A 19,005-nucleotide genomic window follows, 5' to 3' on the forward strand; every position below is an offset into this window, starting at 1 on the left:
TTCCCTCCGAAACTAGAAGAACTGGCCCAGAACTTAAGTTAGAGCTGGCTTTAGATCTCTACCTCTGGTTTTGGCTACTTCAAGTCAGCAGCTGCATGTGGCTAAAATGATTCCACCCAGCCACATATCCCACTCATTTATAACTGTATACAAAGATGTCTTTTTTTCCCTCCCTGCCTCCACAGCCCATACTAAACTAGTATCCTTCTAAAATGTCCCACACATATTGGCCTTAATAAAATAAATTTTTTAAAAAGTATTTAATATTTGGCACTTGCCTGTAGTTATCCTTGAATTCTAAAAAACCACGGATAATAAACATGGGTTAGACCTTCCAATTCTGCATCCTTACTAATAGGTGCTGTGAGGCCTGCGCTTACCAAAGTACCCCTGAGTTGTAGTTTCTGCCATAGGTGTCTTTTTTTAATGTAGAAGTAACATGGCTCAAGTTACAATGTAGCTTAATTGAAACAGGTAAATAAAACAACCAAGTTAGCTCAAGTTTGAAGAGTGCCCATATGCTGCAGTGGGCAAACAAGGGTTCCCCAACAATAGTGTGGAAACTTTAGGGAGCTTAAACACGCTGATGGGGACTAGGGATGGATGACTGATTGTACTTGACTTTGGAGATGAACATATTTATGGCTGAAGGCTGCTTTTAACAACACAAATTATTGCTGTGCTGCTACTTCATGGGAGCTCCAGGAACATTTCTCTCTGCCTGCCTTGTTTGTAGGGACGTCCATCGGGAGATGCTTTTATTCAGATGAAATCTGCAGACCGAGCTTTTCTGGCTGCACAGAAGTGTCATAAGAAGACTATGAAGGACAGATATGTTGAAGTCTTTCAATGTTCTGCTGAGGAGATGAACTTTGTATTAATGGGGGGCACTTTAAATCGAAATGGCTTGTCCCCACCACCATGTAAGTTACCATGTAAGTTTTGCACTGGTCTTGCCAATACTCTACGCTATGTGCGGGTAGGTGTTGGAGCTGCTTTCTTGACTCTGATTCTTGGAATGAAGTGCCAGATGGGGGTGTTAAAATAAGGTCTTCTAATCTTAAATCACGAGCGGCTTACAACCATTATTTTTCCCTTTGGTTGTGAATTACTGTGACTGAAGAACTACTTCAAAATTACTGTTTCTTTTCCAGTGGCAAACTTGCCCTCTCCTCCCTAAAACTTAACTTGGCCAGGGTGAGCCATGACTCTAAAAAGTAATTTGTAAGCCCTGCCTAGAGGTTAAAGAAGTTTCCCATTATACTGATTTGTATTTACATTCTTCATCAATGTGAACGTGTCAAGTAAAAGCCCTTCCCCTTTCACTTCAAAAACTAAATTTATTAAACAACTGGTAATTCTCCCCTTTGGGACTTAACCACAGGGGTTCTGCCAGTTGAACCCCTACTGACTGAACTCTTCCTTTGCTTTTTGTTGTTTGTACAGAATTGAGATTGCCTGTGTGGGAGTAAAATACGTATAGCTTTGGCCTCAGAGAATTGCAGAAACTGTATTTGGTGTAAAATTATGCTCCTCAGAGCTACTATGAAGAACGTGGACTTCTAGACAAGCATTTGGGGGAAATGCTTTAAGAGCTTAAGGGCTAACTTATTAAGCATACGTGCCATATAAATCTGAGCCTATGGGAAAAATAATACTTTGCTTCCAAGATCATAAATGGCAAGGTAGTCAAGTAGGAGCTTTGTCTGTCTCTCTGTGCAAATGTGTTATTGTTGGTGGTGGCTTTTTAAAGAAGTTTCCTGTAAATCCTAGTCAGAGCTGCCAATATGGCAGCAAACTTCTTGGGTGTGGTTCCTTTTGAGTGTGAGTAGACCTTCAGCTAATCCTTAGGAGGTAAGTTTTCCAGGTGACTAGTGCTTTTTTTCTTTTCAGTACAAGTATACTCCTGAGCAGGGATCTGCAGTATGTAGTCCTAGGGGACAGCTGTTCCAGACAGGGCTTGGAAGCTTTTCCTGAGAGCTCCAAGGACAGGCTCTTCAGTGGAGTCCCAAACTTTGGGAACTCTTAGGTAGCAGTGTTTCCATTTCCAGCTACAAATGCCAGTGGTGTATTCCTCAGATAAGCCCTTTCTGCTCTGTCACTGCCCTATCCCACAGTGCAGTGAGACACTTTAAAGTAAGCTTCTAGTTTTTTTTATTTTTTAAACAGTGTTAACTCTTGAAGCTGCAAAGCCATGGCTTTTGCCACTCTGCTGTTGATTAACTGAAGATGGAGCTGTTTTGGGGATAGAGAATGTCAGGAAGAAAAAGGTGTCAGGATGAAGAGGGGCATGTTAAGCAGATCTTAGGCACTGAAGTTTCCTTCTTACAGTGGAGAAGTATCACACTTGATTGGAGACTTCATTAAAACCTAAGGCTAGACAAGAAAAACTGGCCTCCTTGTCAGAAAGAGACCCTGTTCCCAGAGTGAGAGGTGGCTTTTTGTGTATTACTGACTTTGCTTTTGACAGGGGAGGTGGGCACAACACTTGTAGTCAAGCCCATGTTGGTGACTCAGATTTATTTTCTGTGATGAGCAAAAGAATGAGAAGCTTGTGAAGGTTCTTTACCTACTGCAAAGTTGTTCAGCTAATGAAGACCATATATATGCTGGAATTTAAAAGGTCCTAATCTATTTTCCATTTGTTCCCTTTAGGCCTTTCACCCCCTTCCTATTCCTTTCCGGCTCCTGCTGCAGTTGTGCCAACAGAAGCTGCTCTGTATCAGCCCTCCATGCTCCTGAACCCACGAACACTCCAGCCCTCCACAGCATACTACCCTGCTGGGGCTCAGCTCTTCATGAACTACACAGCATACTACCCCAGGTAAAGCAGAGGAGAAACCAAGCAGCAACAAAGAAGTCTTTTTGCGGCAAATGCACAAAGCTCACAACAGAATATTGTCTGCAGCACTAAAGGCTCGTACTACTAAGAACAACCTGTTCAGTATCTTATTCAGGGAAACAGTTTCAGGATAACTAGGGAATCCCCAAGTTTCAGAGTATTTCAGGTGGTGATGATGACGATTTTTTTAAAAACATGTCACACAGTGGGATTCTTTTTTTTTCACCTAACATGCCTCTTAAACTTGTTAGTTTGTATTGTTGTGCCCTCAGTGGGAATTGGCGTGTGCAGTATTTCTTCCCATGACCATAAAGAAGTCCTTGGCCCCTTTTTAGAAGGGGTGGATCAGGGTCTGTCCTAACAAAATCTGCTGAAATTCTGCCTCTTTGTTTTTGTAATAAAGTAACTTTTTGACCTTTATGGTGAAAACTCTGTTTACTTATTTATAAAGTACTGCATTGAAGCATACATGTATTGAATGCATCTCTAGAGCATATAGAGGCATATATTCTGCCTGACCTCATTAAACACCTCTCACAAAGGGCTTTTGGTTCTCCTGGATATATTAGCTATCTTCTACAAAACTAAAACTCTTGATACCATTTGTGCTCTGCGGTCATGAGGCCTTCGAAACAGCCATGTTCCCTGTAAGCCATAACCCATTCCTTGTCTGTCTGGAAACCTGCTAAAGAACTCAAGTATTCTATTAGATTCTGACCAGTGCTTTTTATCTCTGGAGAAGGGTCCAAATAGCTACTTATGAAGTCATTGAGCAATATGGACTCTCTAGTACCTGTAAGATAAGAAAGGTTTTCTTATTAATTTACACTAAACCACTATGACTGTGAGCTGCCTGTTTTTGGTTTTGTTTGTTTTTTTGTTTTTTTTATTAAATGTTTCTTTACTTATTTCTATAGTGCCTTCATGTCTGTCTTATGGTTATGATAATATGTTACCAAACTCAGCTTCTTTAATGTAAGATCAAGAAAAATAAAATTCCAAACTTGCACTGGCAATATAAAACAAGTTTCTTAATAATAGTTCTATGTGTCATGAGAACACAACAGTAGTAAGTTTGTAGTGACTTTGATATGTTGTACTACTTAAAGTAATAACAGACTGGCTGCTGCAGGCTGTGTCAGGCCCTACAGAGATCTCTGACTGAATGGGATCCCATGTGAGTCCCACCACTGGCTGCCTGGGCTGTGGGGCATATATGTTGGTTACAGATTGATTGATCCCAAGTCCCAAGATATCCTTTTTATGTTCTTGTCTAACTGACGGTTGTATACTATTCTTAGGAAACCATACCTTTGTAGCTTCTATGCCATTGCAAGTACCTCCCTCTTAAGAAAAAAAATAAGAGGTAAAATTTTTGGAGTCGGCTTTGCTTCTTTCCATTTTGTGAGATCTCATGTTCAGATATTACTCTTCCATCCAGAGTAAATGTTTGATCTACATACAAACAATATATACTCTAATAGAAGTAGTGATCCTTTGTAACTGTTATTTTGGGGTTATTTTTCTAAAAAAGTTAACTTCATTGCTTTTCAGACAAGTTCCTGTGCTTTGTAAAGGACGCAGTAAGTAACTGGGTCCCTTTCACATACAGTCAGAACTCTCTTAAATGGAGTTTTCTGGTTCTGAAACTTAATTCAAAAAATGTTAAGTACGTGCAGCAGGAAAGAATGGGGTATCCTCTGTACTAAGTGGTGCATTTAAATGCATGTACATGGAAAAGCAATACAGAGCTGGTGGCTAATGATCAGACAATGGTTCATAAATCTAACTAGTGAATACTTATGGAAATAAGGAAAGTTTCTTTGACCTGCTGCCAAAAGGTTCTACTGCTTGTGTTTTGCAAGGTCAAGTTGCTTTGTAATAGCCAATTCCGTTCTCTGCACAGTAATCAACCTACATGGGGGTGGGGAGGGAGGCATTGCTTTGGTCTTCAGTATCTATCAGGAATCCTTGAAACTCTGGGACTCTTCTTAACACTCTTCTAGCTTTGGTGATGGAACCTGATCATGTAAAGAAGCAGATGTCTTCTATACTATTAAAATAGCTTTAGTGAACCCCTAATGAAAAGGAGGGAGAGCAAGTTATTCAGGATCTGTTTGTCTTTGATATCTCTGTTCAGCTTGTAATTACATCTGGCAACATGTTCTGATAGCAAATAAGTGGTCTCGGTCTCTGCCTCGTCCCAGGCTTTTGAGAAAAATAAAATAGGATTCATGGGAGGGAGGGGTTTCTTTCCTTATCTAATCCTGGAAAAATAGCTATACTAGTTGCTGTATGTATATACATTGAAAGTAATAAATAACTGCACTACTTGGCAACTGCTAACATATTCTATAGAAACTTTTACTGTACACAAACTTGAAAGTTACTGCTATGGGACTTGTAGTTTTAAAACAAAGTTACATCTTGTTGTATTTATTCCATTCTAATGCTGTTTTGATCGCTTTTAAGCAGTGCCTTTAAAACCTCAAAAGTTTCTGTCAAAATCCATAACTGTAGGGATACACAAACTTTCTTCTTTCAACAATATTTTGAACAGTGAAGTGGAAAGAGGAGCTTCTTACTCAGTGGGTAGTGTGCTGGTGGGACTTGTAGCCAAAAACTATGTAGAAGCTGAAAACTGATGTGGGTTCAAACAAACTGGATAAATTCAAGGGCAGGAAATTCATTGTGAGTCAGTGAATACACAGAAACCACATCTGGCCCAGGAAGTCCTTGAACTCAGAATAACTGGAAGAGTGTTCTTATGTTCTGTGTCCTATTATAAACTCTTGTGCTATTCAACCAAGGTACATAGGTGAACTTGTTTTGTTTGCATCTTTGAAGTAGCAATTGTCTTGAGAGAGGTTGGTACCACTTTGTGAGCATGGATCTTTTCCACTGTGTTAATAGTTGTATTCAGCTGTGCTAGTCTAGCAGTGGCTAAGTTTGGGTTATCTCCCTGTTGTGTCAGTGTATTTACAGCTCTCTTCATTGGAGTGATTTGAATTAAAAGGTCTCTTTTTGCGGCAGTTAAAGGCATGATCCTGACACTTACTGCACAAGGAAATACAGGGTAATATTTTAGTGTCCTTATCTATCTGCTTCTGCCTTTTCCTGCTATGGATTAGGTATGTGTTTTGTCATTATACTCCAATCAAATTGTAAAAGTATTTACTATTAATATTATATACATATGCAACATACATACAGCATTAATACGTGTGTATACATACATAAAAAGTGTGTGTATAAAAATAAATCGACCAAGGTTAGGAAAAAACCTCACTTACTCTCTGTGATGGATCAGATCCTCCATAATGACTATCACAGAGAAAAAGTGAGGCCTTTTTCTAACCTTGGTCATTGCTTAGATATGTATTGAAGCACAATTACGTTACAACCAGTTTAAACTAGCAGAACTAGGAACAAGTGGGCTGGATTAGGAGTGATATCATTCAGAGCTGCTGCCAGAGCTTTATTTGCATATCTGTGTGTCTGGCTAACCAGCATCACTTGACAGAACTGGGTTAGGAAACAAACATATGTGTATTTAGCCTGGGAGACTGTCACAGATGGAGCCCAGCAGCAGCCGGAAACAAAACCTCTTCATCAGCTTAGTTGTACTCATAGCATCACAGCAACGCTCTGGACCACAGCTCTTAGACTGCAGTACTTTTTCTTTTTTTTCTAGTTTTGTAATAAGTGTGTCAGTTTGGATTGCATGAGATCACATCTGCAGTGAATGGGATCACTGAGCGTAAAAGCCTACTAGTGGCTTTTAGTTACTGTCCAGCAAATGGAGCTCACATGTTTACAGCAAGTGGCAGAATTTGGGACTCTTCATTACCTATCCTTGCTCACGGTGAGCTGGTCTCCATCATGGATCTGTCAAAATAACCTCAACTCTTTAGTTAATGGCATAAACTTGTCACCAGAATGATGTTTTCTGGGGGGAAGCCTTAATGATTCATTTTTCTGAGTGAATGTAGCTTACCAAGGATTAGAACGGCAGGGGTGCCTTTTAACTACCACTGTATTTCATTGGAGAAGGAGTGCATTAGCAGGGAAGACTAATTATTGCATGCCTTCATATAAGCTGTCATTATCTCTTTCTTCACTGGTAGCTTTTTTAATTACTAAAACTACCGTGATGTATGAAAAGCAGCAGAATGGTAATGCTCTGATCAATAGGTTACTGGGTGTTGGGATAGTAAAATTATTTAAATTAAAAAACAAACCAAAACCAACAAATATCTATCTTCAAAGTTGATAAGCCTATAAAAATGTTGCTGCTGGTAGCAGTGTCCAAGATTTACTCAACCCACCACACAAAATGCCACCATTGGTGCTGGTGGAGGTGGTTCTACTTAGAGACCCCAGTTCCTTTTGTTCGCTTAGTATACTGAATGGTGTTCAGTTAGCAGCTCTTACTGTTACGTTTGGATTAGTATGAGGGATTAATTGATGTTACAACATTGTGCAAGCTAGTTGCAGAGATCAGTTTGGGTATAGTTTTTCCTTTCGCTTATTTACAGCACAGCTCAGTGGTGGGAGAAGGTCCTCCTGTTGCCCCTCAAGGCATGTGTGTCATCCATACAGGTGGCTCTTTTTAAACATTCTCAGTGATGGCCAGGTGATCTCAGGTTATTCAGGGCACAAAGGTATGTTGCTGGACACTTCTCTTTACTCAGCAGCAGCCCTCTACAGGGGTATGTTGAAAGTCTCAAAACTATTCAGGGCAGACCATTGCAGTCTTCTGTGGCAGCAATCGCTTCTGGCTCCGTTCCCATTGCTGCTTGTTGTCGTGCTGCCATTAACTTATACAGATAGGAAGCTGCTGGCAGTAGGCAGAATGGTTAGATACTCATTGAGTGGGCAGCATGTGTCTGGCTGAAAGTGGGATGGCATCTGTACCAAAGGAGCTCTTGGTGTTTCCAGGGGTAGAGTTGGATTGATCATGGAATAAGGCTCCTTAGAGCTGGAAACTTGTTTTATTAATAAAAAATAAAAGCCTTCCTTGTTGAGAACAGTCTGTGATATTTGTCCATGATTAAATAGCAGTCACGGGGATCTAAATGTTTCTATTTGATTAACAGATGACCTGATGATTTAGCGCTTATACTTCTGCTATTTGTCAAGTTATATGGCCTTTTTTCTTTAAATATGAATAAGCATTCCAGTCTTGGAAAACGAAAATTATTCTGGTTATGTAAATACTTTTGCTAATAACGTGTCTTGTTAGTTTTTGTGAACAAAGTACCATGTTAAAACTTTCAAGTTCAGTAATTATACCACAAAACTTACTAGCTTTGCCTCTCTCAAACTTTGTATGAACCACTTCTGAAAAAGCTTTATACTGAAGCTGTATTTCCTCCTGCTTTTGGGCCACTTTCCAGCAATGAACATTATAGGCATCATGCTACAAGCTTGTGTCTACGTGCACATTCTAACCCTGACCTGTGTCAGCCCAAGTAGTAGTTGGAAATCTCTATTGGTCTCTGAAAAATTTTGCTGTTTGTCGGACACTGGGGTGATATGTCACATTTCCTTGAGGTTTTCTGCAGGCTGGTTGGTGATGTGTACCTGCTTTTTTTTCTTTTTTTGCTGTTCCTCCTGCTGGCTTCAGTGAGAGGATCTGGCTTTGGGGTGCTGCAGAGCTCCTTCAGGGTCTGCTGGGCTTCCTAGAGCTAGCAAAGGAGGAGGCTAATTTAACCTCAAAATACCAATGGATGAGTCTAACAAGTTGTTCTTCCCTGCCCCCTCTCTTTTCTTTTCTCTCCCATGACTTTCCCTACTAGTGTTCCTCTATGTAGCATGGTGAAGGATATGTACTAAGACTAACCTGCAATACAGGATCTGGCTTACAGTCCTGAAACTAATAGGCTACTGTCTATCAGTAGCCTAATAAAAGACTATCCTCAGTACCTGTTGTCACAGAGCAGAAAATAGTTAACACTTAACAAAGAAAAAACTTTTTCAGGACTACAGAGAAGAAAGTAATAGGAAAGATAGGGATAGAAAGTCTGTAGGGAGGGAACTGAAACTTGTAGATGGTGTCTATGCACGTATCTGTTCCTATGTGCAAATAGTGCTGGGTATGTCTGTGGTTCTCTTGATGGACCTGAAGGATACTTGGCAGATATCTGAAAACCTGCTTGGTTATGTATGCTGACTGCACCCAACTCACACCCACTTTTACAAAACCACAGCTTCCTTCTGGATATTGGTATCTGTTAAGCAAATGTATAATGGAAAAAATATTAGGAAGTCAAACAGGAGAGACAGTGATCCTCAATGTTTCTACATAATATTTTAATGATGAATGTTTGGGATCCCTTGAGGTGTATAAATGCTATTTGAATGCCAACATCAACCTTTAGAACATGTGCAGACTTGTTCTTGCATCCAAAACTGATTTCTAAAATGTAATTGTGTTTTATTTGAAGAGTCTTTGGAGAATACCACAATCACAGAAATATTGATTAGAAAAAAAAAATCCAGTCTGGTGGTTGTTTACATCAAGAAAAAGGATCAATTCATAAGGAAAAAAGGTTTGCACTTGGGAACACTGCATATCATGTTTGATTTAAAGAACTAGATTGAAATAAAAAGTTACGGTCTTGCACTGCATCGTTATATAGTGATATGCAACTACTAAGAACGGCTGTAGAAATCCTCTCTGACCCCATGTAAAACATACAAGTATTTGTTCCTGGGGTTTGTTTAACTAGCAAAGATAGGCTGGGATAGCTATTTGTCTTGTATCCCTCCCTGGACACTCTTCATTACTGATGTCCTCTGTCTGCTGCTTTTCCATCTGGAGACATTACCGCTCTAAGTTGCTTGTTGTTATTCCGCTGGGAGATTGTCACCCCTCAGTTTGGGAGAATGCAGAAATGTCTGGGGGAAATCCATATATTATCTTGTATCAGGAATTAGAGCAGGAGGTGTCCTTAGCCTAACCGGGTGCTGAAGCTGTCTGTTAACTTTATCTCCAAGGTGGTGTTATAAATTAGTGAGTGTTTGTGGCATGTCAGTGCAAAGCTGGCAGGGTTAGCCTGAAGAGCTGGAGTTTTAAACCGTGATGTCTGACTTCTGCTAAAGTAGATAAGGGCCCTACAAAAATAATAATAAAGTGAGGTGCAGCGGGGAGAGGACTGTTGGGAAAGTAGTAGGACAATGTTCAGTGGGGGAAAAGTAGAGCTGAGGAGAAAGCACACCAGAGGCTCAGCAGCAGGGCCAAGTGGCTGGGTCAGTGGGAACGCTGTTCCCTGGGATACCTAGCTAAGGCTGTTGTGGCCCACCACTGCAAGATCTTGCGGCCCGGTCTCTCAGCCAAGGTCTAGAGAAGCAGAGGAACTTCACTTTTACAGCAATACCTTCCAAAGGCAAGGGCCGTAGCCTTGCTTCAAAAGGAAGGCTACATTGCCCAAGGTGTCTGTCTCATGGGTCTGTTTTCTGGTCATTTCTTATTCGGTTTTGTGCGTGGTTATTTTTAACAGCAATGCAAGCTAAGTCTATCTTGTTTTACTAAACTAGTTTACTTCAGAAAGCTGTATTGTCTGATTTTGGGGGTTGGGCTTTTTTCCACCCCTAAAAAGAATCAGCTCTGCAAAGAAAACTGGAAAAAAGTCTTTTTTCCATGTTCTTCTTAGAAGTTTTGGAAGTAATGAACTTGTTTTCATAAGGATTCTAGAAAAATTTTAACTATTCTGTAGCTGAAGTTCTCTTACGGTGTTCTGTTTTCTTATCTCAGATGCAAAAATTACCCTTTTTTGGTAGCTTCAGCTATCTGGCCAAAAGGATTAATGTTAATGACACTTTCCACAAGCTATGCACTTGCAAATAGTATGGGGGGCGCGTCTTATTCAATGAAAGTGTAAAATTTTTTTAATTAAACGTTATACATATATACGTGTGTCTAGCAGTAGCTGAAAACTCAACCTGACTTATTAGCAAAAAGAGGATATTTGATGGAACTACCCAATCAAAACAAAACAAGGATCTGTAAACTAGCGACAGGTTTTCTGTGGCAATTGAGATAAGGCTATGGAAGACCTGACAAATAATATCAAAGCTTCTAACATCTCCAAACTAAGAGTATTTTGGGTGTTAGGGTATTTTTTAATTACTGCTGAATAAGTTATATTAACTATTAACTATTATGCCATTAATATTGCTTTAAAGCAAAACAAGAATGTCCCTTTGTGGTACTAGCCTTTAACCTGTGGCAGTTGCCACTGACCACCAAAGATGCTGTGTCTAAAAAGACCATGAAATACAAGTAAATAAAAGCAAGCATTGCCTTGTAGCATTGCTGGCAGCTGTGGAGAGCCCCTTCCTCAGGGGTATTTGGCAGATAGCTCATGGAAAGCACTGATCTGGAGCTTGCGGCCAAACTGTGGATGCGCATACCTGCCATGGATTCATCTTCTCATACTTCAGATATGTTAAACTTTGTGGTTGTAGACAGCCTATGGCAATAAGCACCAAAGCTGAACGGTGCACTGGGGAGCAAGGCTTATCTTCAGCCTCCTTGGCGTCATAAGTTGACATCTGGACCTTGTGCTTGAGAAGTTTAGTACATAGGTATAGTGACTGTGGTAGTATTTTTGTTAGAGATTAGTAAGACGATTAATACTATGGAAAAGGCATGCAGGGAACTATTAGTGGGAAAGTGTTGTGATAAATTTATATGAAGATGCTACGCTACAGCATAAAATCTTAACTTCCCATAGCTGTTTTTCTGACAGTAGGCTCAAAACTGATATAAGTGATTGCAGGTGTCACCTCTGACATTAGACCATCCCTGCTACCTAGTGGAGCCACCAGTGAAGAATTATTCACAAAGGTACCCAGGAACACAGTATTGTGGGGATAAACAAGCATTGTAAGCAGTTCCTATGGAAAAACGTCTTCTTTCCTATGGAAGAATGTCTTCTAGACATGGATAGCTGTTCACTGTAGAAGTAGTAGTGTTAGACCTCAATTGGTTGCATTTGCTTAGTGAAACTCCTTGAAGACCTTTGTCTGAAGGGAAACCATAAGCATCTGCATGTTTGCAGAATGCAGGAATGGGTCTTGTCTGCTGGATTCGCTTGTTGCCTGCTGGGATAGAGCTATCCCCTTCTGTACTGTGCGGTGTGAAGATGACCTAGGGCCTTGCAAATACTGGGAACTGGGGAAGGGAAAGACTGAAAACAGTGGTGAGAACACATGTCTGGAGGTGAATGCACCTACTAGAATTAAAAGGTACAGAGGAACTCAAGATGATGAGCTTTGATTTAGAGACTGAATGTAGGCTAACACTGTTAGATGCATGGGGAGGGGCGATTCCTCCACAAGACATCTTGGGACAAAAGCCTTCAGGCTACAGTTAGTCTTCATGAATAATATTTTAGCTACCGATTTTAAGCACAGATGTAGGTAAGCAAAGTAAAGACTGACAGTCCCCAGCAGAAACTTTCCCATGGTACTTTTATAGTCACGAATTAGGAGAACAGAAGTGGAGGTGGTCTGGGAACTAGCTTTCTAGTGTGGTTTGGGGAGGCTACCCTAGGTCTAAGGAATAGTATGAAAATGCTGATGGAAATGTCAGGTGCTTGAAGCCATGCACCAGGAGATCAAGCAAAATGATCAAAGTGGCTTAGAGCAAGAAGTATGGGCTTGGGGGGGGCAGTATTTGCCTTTCTTAATTTTTTTTTTTTACTTTCATCTTAAAGTTGTATAATATGCAGGAGAAGCCAGTGGCATCCCTCAGTATTAAGACAACTTCAGGGATAAATGGCCCATGCAGATCCACCTAGTAGTGAACTTGTTAACTTTTCCTTTAGAGACTTTGAGAGTACGCATGGCTCCAGCTGTACAGGAGCTGTGTTTTGTCTCTGATCTCCAGGGTCACTCTCTTGAGACCAGTCAGTTGTGACCGTGAAAGTCTGGAGACAGTTGTCTTCACCAAGACAGTGTGTACCCATGTGTTGTGCTGTCAGGGGAGGCTGATTACCCTAGTGTAGTTTCTGTTGTTGAATTGGTCTTGATGCCATGGCGATGGGAGCATTACAAATGTCTAACTATGTGGCCTGTACTTTGATATCTGCCCAGGGCTTTAAGAAAGGTTAAGGCAGCATAGCCAGCTGCTGGCTCTCTCTTCTGCACTAGTTTGGCTTCTGATTGCTTCTATCTTAACTTGTGTTTGTAGTATGCAGCAGAGGATGGACTTGTACACACAAATGATCCAGCCAGGACAGTGTCTAAAGAATGGATTTGCATTTAAAGGCCCCAGCAGTTAGACTTCCTTAGAGAAGGTAAGGATAACAAGCCCCAAGGGATGGATTTGAGGATATCATAGTGTTTGCTTCAAATAAGAACCGTACTCAACATAATTTTTCATTTGCTGCCCTGGGAACATGGCTGCTCTTTGCTATGTCCAGAATGTCATACCTCAATATATTAAGACCTTGGCTATTAAAGCCATATTTAAAGGATTTTGACTACTCCAGTCTTGTTATGGGCTGCTGCCTTACATGCTCCCCAGGGCTACACATGCATGCTACCTCAAGCTTTAATATTGGCATTGAGAGCCTCCAGAAAGCTCCTCAGAATCAGTTTTCTCTGAGGAGCAAAGTGCAGAGGTGATGTTAGTCTCCTAGCAATGCACTAGGATATAGTGTTGGTTAGGCAGAATGAGCCTACTTTAAGTAACTACAGAATCTGACTCCTAAACCTCAGCTGATGTAAAATTGCAGCAACAAAATAGGCTGTGTTTGTGTAACTGGCAGCTACTCTCTTGCTTTTGTGAGCTTCTGATCAAGCCATTTCAGCCTTTCAAGCTTGGTTTACTTGATCTTCTGTATAGGAACAGTCAAAGGGTGAAGTCACCCAGAAAGCATTTGTGCAGAAAAATGCAAGTTGAACTGAAAAGCAGTGTATTGATGGCTGCACCATGTGCTTTATCATGTGCAGTAGTCTTAGAGGAAGATATGGAAATACACTTACAAAAATGCTTCTGTAATCTCTAGTCTTTTAAAAATACATGGTCAAAGAAGTGATAAGATTTCATTTTATTCCCTTTTCTTTCCTTTATTCTCTTCTTCACCTTCCCCTCTGAAAAATAACAAAAAAACCCTAAACCTCTTTCACTCTTCCTTTTTTTCTGACACAAAGGCAACTTAGTCCTGGGTGTAATCCACTTCTGGGCAAAATCTTCACTTGCAGCATCACCTCACTGTCATCTGCTCTGAGAGTCCTGCTAAGTGAAGTACAGCATGTGTAAAAACAAAAGTGACTATCTCAGCTAGTTGGCCAGTGAGCTGGTTTTTGGCTAAACTCCATTGATACAACTAATAATCTGAGGCCATAGATGCTTAGTAGCATCCTGCCTACACCTACGTTGCTTCCCAGCCACCCATAGCTGGTTGTCAGCTGCCTTGCAGTGACTCAGGTCAAGAAAGCTGATCCAACTGGAAAAACCTATGGGGTAAAGGGTTCATCTTTCAGGCAGTAGTCACCCAATCCTTTTTACAGCTTAGCTGTGCGAGTACCTGTGTCAGCTCAGAAAAGGGAAGGTAGAAGTGAGCAAAGCAGGCACTGAGGGGTGGTAATGGCACGGCCACATTTGAGTTGGTGGTAAAACTTCATCAAGAAAACTAAAGGGTCATGTAATTGAATAAAGTCTGTCATGCTTTTAGTGAAACACTGTTTGCTCTAACAGAAAATGTAATTTTCTCATTGGCCTCTTCTCCCAAGTGGCAAGTGATAGGGTGAGAGGAAATGGCCTCAAGCTGCATCAGGGAAGGTTTAGATTGGGTATTAGGAAAAGATTCTTTACTGAAAGAGTGGTCAGGCATTGGAACAGGCTGCCCGGAGAGGTGGTGGAGTTGCTGTCCCTGGAGGCGTTCAAAAAATGTGTAGATGTGGCACTTCAGGGCATGGTTTAGGAGGCCTGGTGGTGTGGGTTAATGGTTGGACTTGATGATCTTAGAGGTCTTTTCCATCCTTAATGATTCTATGATTGAAATACTGTGTGTGTAAGGTGAAAACTAAAGCTTTTGATCTTCAGTAAAGATTTGATCTGTTGGAAAGCAAGAAATAAAAATTTTCTTTTATCATGGGGTTCAGTGACCCGCACAACTCTTTCATGCAGATCCCTCCACCCTTTCTGATGTTTTGAACAAACACAGCCAGCCTAGATGGAGATTTTTATTAAGTTCCCAGTTTTACCACTGCACAAGTCAACTGTGCTCAAGAAAAATCATCAGAACTCTGGAAATCAGCAGATGGACCTCTAACATTCTTAAAGTTAATGCACAATTTTCACAGGTGTGCTCACACAGACCACTAACCCCTTCACTGAGAGCACAAGTGCTGAAATCACACAAGTCCTCAAGGGTTTCTTCTTGGTGAAGTATTAAACTGCTCTTAACACAAATAATTTAGCCTGAACCTACAAAGTCTGATCTACTACATTCTTGGAAATAGCGCAAAAAAAAAAAAAATCACCTAATTTTGCACAGTTTAAAGTTGAGTTTTTAAAAAGTACTTTAAGACCTCTAATTGTGCATTTGATGTTTTTATTAAAAAAATGTTTTCTTGTACATATTTTTCTGTTCTGTGCTCTGCATAATTTAACGTATTTTAATGGGCATATTTTACACAGCTTGGAAATAATTAGGAATGTAAATAGATTATCTGAGGGGGGAAAAATGCTGTAACTTTGTAAAAATATAAGTGTGGGATGTTAAACGCCTTGTCACTGATTCTTATCTTACACACTCTCTGTATGTACTTTGTATACAAATTTTAAATGGCTTATAGGAGTAGACACTTTCAAACTTTGAGCATGCTACCTAGTCAGAAAGTGAGGAATGCAGATAACCTCTCACGTCATACCATTTTTGGCGTTTTTTTTCCATTTCCTGCTCTACTCACCCTACTTGGGTGAGAAGGAATTGTGATCTGTTGTAAGACCCACCACTTAGCCTACTATAAGGGAGGGTCAGGCAGAGGCAGTCGCTAGAGCTTGGTCTCTCTGAACTACAGGGACTATTCTTTGACTGTAACCCAGCACCACAACTGTCACTCTTGGCAAAGTCGTCAGATGATGTACATGCTCTTACTTAAATAATTGATGTCTTTTAGCATCTCCCTCCCTGCCTGTCCTCGGACTGGACTTCAGTTAGGGCTTAGAGCACACTGTCTCTCCATGGCAATTATACTCAAAGGGGAGTGGGGGAAAAGAAACCCTGAAATAGAGAGGCAAAAAGTTGCAAATGGGCTAGGTTCCCTGGCATGTTCAAAATAAATATTACAAAACTGAGGACTGCAAGCTGATCTGTTCTTGAAATTGGCCACAGGCAGCTCTTTTTTCCGCTGCACGTTAGAAACTATCTTCCAAGTGAGAAAGTTACTGCCAAGCAAGATAAGGTATTTGGCAAACTGACCTGCCTCATTATTTAAAAACACACAAATCCACAAAAATGCACTTAGTTATACTTCTGGAGGTTGATATGGGGAAAGCATTTATGTTATGGGTGATTCCTTGCTGGTCCAGCTTCTCTTGGAAGGTACAGCTGGGCTGCTCTCACCCCAAAGGTAATTCCCCCCACCCAGGGAGAGGCACTCAGAGCTGTGTATGTGCTTTATTCCAAGAGTCTCTGAAACACCTGGATGGTCCAGGGTGGAGAGCCTAGGGCGCCAGGACCTGTGTCTGCTGGAGGGGCTGAGCTCAGCATCAGGTTCTGCCTCTCTTCCTCTCCCAGATACATCTTTTTAACAGTGGCCAAAGGGCTGCACCTTTGTGCTCCATCAGGGTCGTATTCTCTTGAGAAGAAGAAATTAACAGGCTTTTGCAATGTTGCAGCTTGCAAAGGGACTGAATCCACTTTATAACCAATGGTTGTGTGAGGTAAATCTGTCACTTCTGTGGTTACTGGACTTGGGACCATGGGTGAGTCCCCAGCAGCTTTGGAGCCACTCTCTCTTCCCTGACTTTTCCCTAAACTCAGCAGAAAGAATAGCAAAATTTCAGGACCTAACTCATGCTTTGGTTCCTGGGGGGCCCTTGGGAAAACTCAGCAGTTAAAAAAAGAGTTCCTGTAAAGTGCTTTTGGCTATGGGATGCTTATGTTCCTCCTATAGCAGTGTGTAGTTAGTGAGACCAAATCCATGGCAGTGCCTTGGTATCTGTGAAAGTAAGTACAAGGGAAGGAAAAAAAAAAAAGGTGGGGTGGGGCAGAGTAGAAAAACTCTTCCAGACAAGGCAAGTGATAGCATCATTTCCATTATCTAATTTAAAAATATCTATCCATCCCCCCATTTCTTTGCTCTTCTCTTTCCTGTGTGCCACCCTTCTGCAATCACTACAGCAGTAATAATCTAGATTTACACTTACTTCTGGCAAACTTTGCACTGTTACAGTCTGAGGCATTTGACAGGATGTTCTTTTAAATCACTCTTCTGTAAATATGAGTATATTGAACAGGATTAATTGATGCAAAATATTTTTAAAATGGTATTTCCAACTTCTCTTTCTGAGAAGATTGTTCTGCCTTTACCTTTGGAGCACAATTATGAATTAATAGTTATGCAGAGAGAAAATTAGCCTACATGAGCCACTCAGGGAGTGATGGTGGAATAGAGTCTTTGCATATCCACTGCATAGGAACGTCCTAACTGCAAATACAGTTAGGGAATGAGTGGATGGGAAGCAGTAGGGCAGAAAAGGTTTGAAAAAATAGATCACAAACTGAATGCAACAGTAATAAAATGCTTTTGGGTAAAAAAAAAAACAAAAACCAAAAAAAAAGGCAAACCTCATGTTGGGTTGCACAAATCAGGATTTTTTTGGGGGGATGCCTGTGAAGTTTTCTAAGTCATCTGTGCAGTGTTGGTAAAACTTTAGTGACAAGTTACGGCCAACAGTTGGTGCAAAAATTGTGGGAAGGTGTGGACTAACTGCAGAGTAAAAACATGGGACATGAAAAAGGCTCCCAAGGGTCTGCTGAAGGCACTGGGATTGCTTAGTTTGGAGAAAAGGAGGCTGAGGAGAGGTGTGAAAACAGTATATAAAAAATATGGCTATGAAGAGAGAAGGAATAAAGTCTTCACATTGTGGATGGGACCAGGAGAGAGAGATGGAGTTACAGCCATTAAGGGGGACATCAGAACAAACCTTCCCATACTAACAATAGTTAGGTACCGATCTGGACTGCCCGGGAGGCTGCTCGGTCTCCACCCTGGCAATCTTTTGGGATCGGTTGCCCAAGCACCCATCAGAGATGGTACCGGTATAGCTGATCCCAGTGTCGGGCACGGACAAGGACAAGATGTTCTCTTCAGATCCCCACCAGCCTTGCTTTCTACGATGATACTGCTTTCTTCTTAGGACTCTGGCCTCAGATTTTGTAAAGATAGATGCACATCCTAATGTATATGATCTGCGTTGCATCTTGTGCTACTTTTCACAAGCTCTCTCATGTTTGGGATTCTTTGAATTCTGTTTATTAATCCTTTGTATTCTTTTTCAATAAGTCAGTCTGTTTTAATTTGTTACAACATTAGATTTCATTTAACCGAAAGCTGAGTGGTTTACCATGCCTGCATTGTAATGGTTGTATGTTTTAGAAATCAAACAAACTAGAAATGAGGCGATTCCTACAAAAGGGGAAAACGTGTGTGTATATTCGGTTTTCTTTCTGCAAGATTAATTGGGAAATCTCATGGCTTTGATATCTTTAAATATCTCAGATACCTCAGCTGGAGGCAATTTTATTTATTTAAGCAGGAAAGCTTGAGACTCCATCAGTAAAGATCAAAGTCCAATTCCATGACGTAACTTTCTCTAAGGTTAAGATTATTGATTGAATTTGAGAGTGAATATATCACTCAGGTATTCAGATGTGTAATTAATACATAATATGAAGGTTAAATGTGGAATTAATCTGAAAAAAAACCATTGTAAAAATATACTTTCATAAAGACTATATTTAAAATTATTTTAATAACAGGGAGGAAATTCACCTTCTGAACTACAGCCTTAGTAAAAAATATTTTAAAATCTAATGGTTTTATATGTTTAAAAAAAAAATCTAAACTGCAGAAGATTATTACACCTTCCACTAGCCTGCATAACCTAAGAAATGACAACTCTGTTCACCCTGATG

At 40.6% G+C, this 19,005-nt stretch overlaps 1 protein-coding gene across 8 annotated transcripts in view; it reads left to right on the forward strand.

Moving 5' to 3' along the window:
- Nucleotides 1–19,005, forward strand: part of ESRP1 (epithelial splicing regulatory protein 1) — a 53,397-nt gene that overhangs the window by 19,406 nt on the left and 14,986 nt on the right. For 2 of the 8 annotated variants that reach the window (XM_075085423.1, XM_075085424.1), the window contains exons 12-14: nucleotides 737–923; nucleotides 2,656–2,824; nucleotides 13,044–13,149. In XM_075085423.1, coding sequence (XP_074941524.1) covers nucleotides 737–923; nucleotides 2,656–2,824; nucleotides 13,044–13,134 — 447 coding nt within the window. In that variant the 3' untranslated portion in view covers nucleotides 13,135–13,149. Of the gene's footprint in view, nucleotides 1–736; nucleotides 936–2,655; nucleotides 2,825–13,043; nucleotides 13,214–14,962; nucleotides 17,621–19,005 lie in introns of those variants that run through there. The other 6 variants (XM_075085416.1, XM_075085417.1, XM_075085422.1 and 3 more) reach the window with 6 other exon arrangements.

The sequence above is a fragment of the Phalacrocorax aristotelis genome, chromosome 2 (assembly GCF_949628215.1).
Source record: "Phalacrocorax aristotelis chromosome 2, bGulAri2.1, whole genome shotgun sequence".
NCBI lineage: Eukaryota > Metazoa > Chordata > Aves > Suliformes > Phalacrocoracidae > Phalacrocorax > Phalacrocorax aristotelis.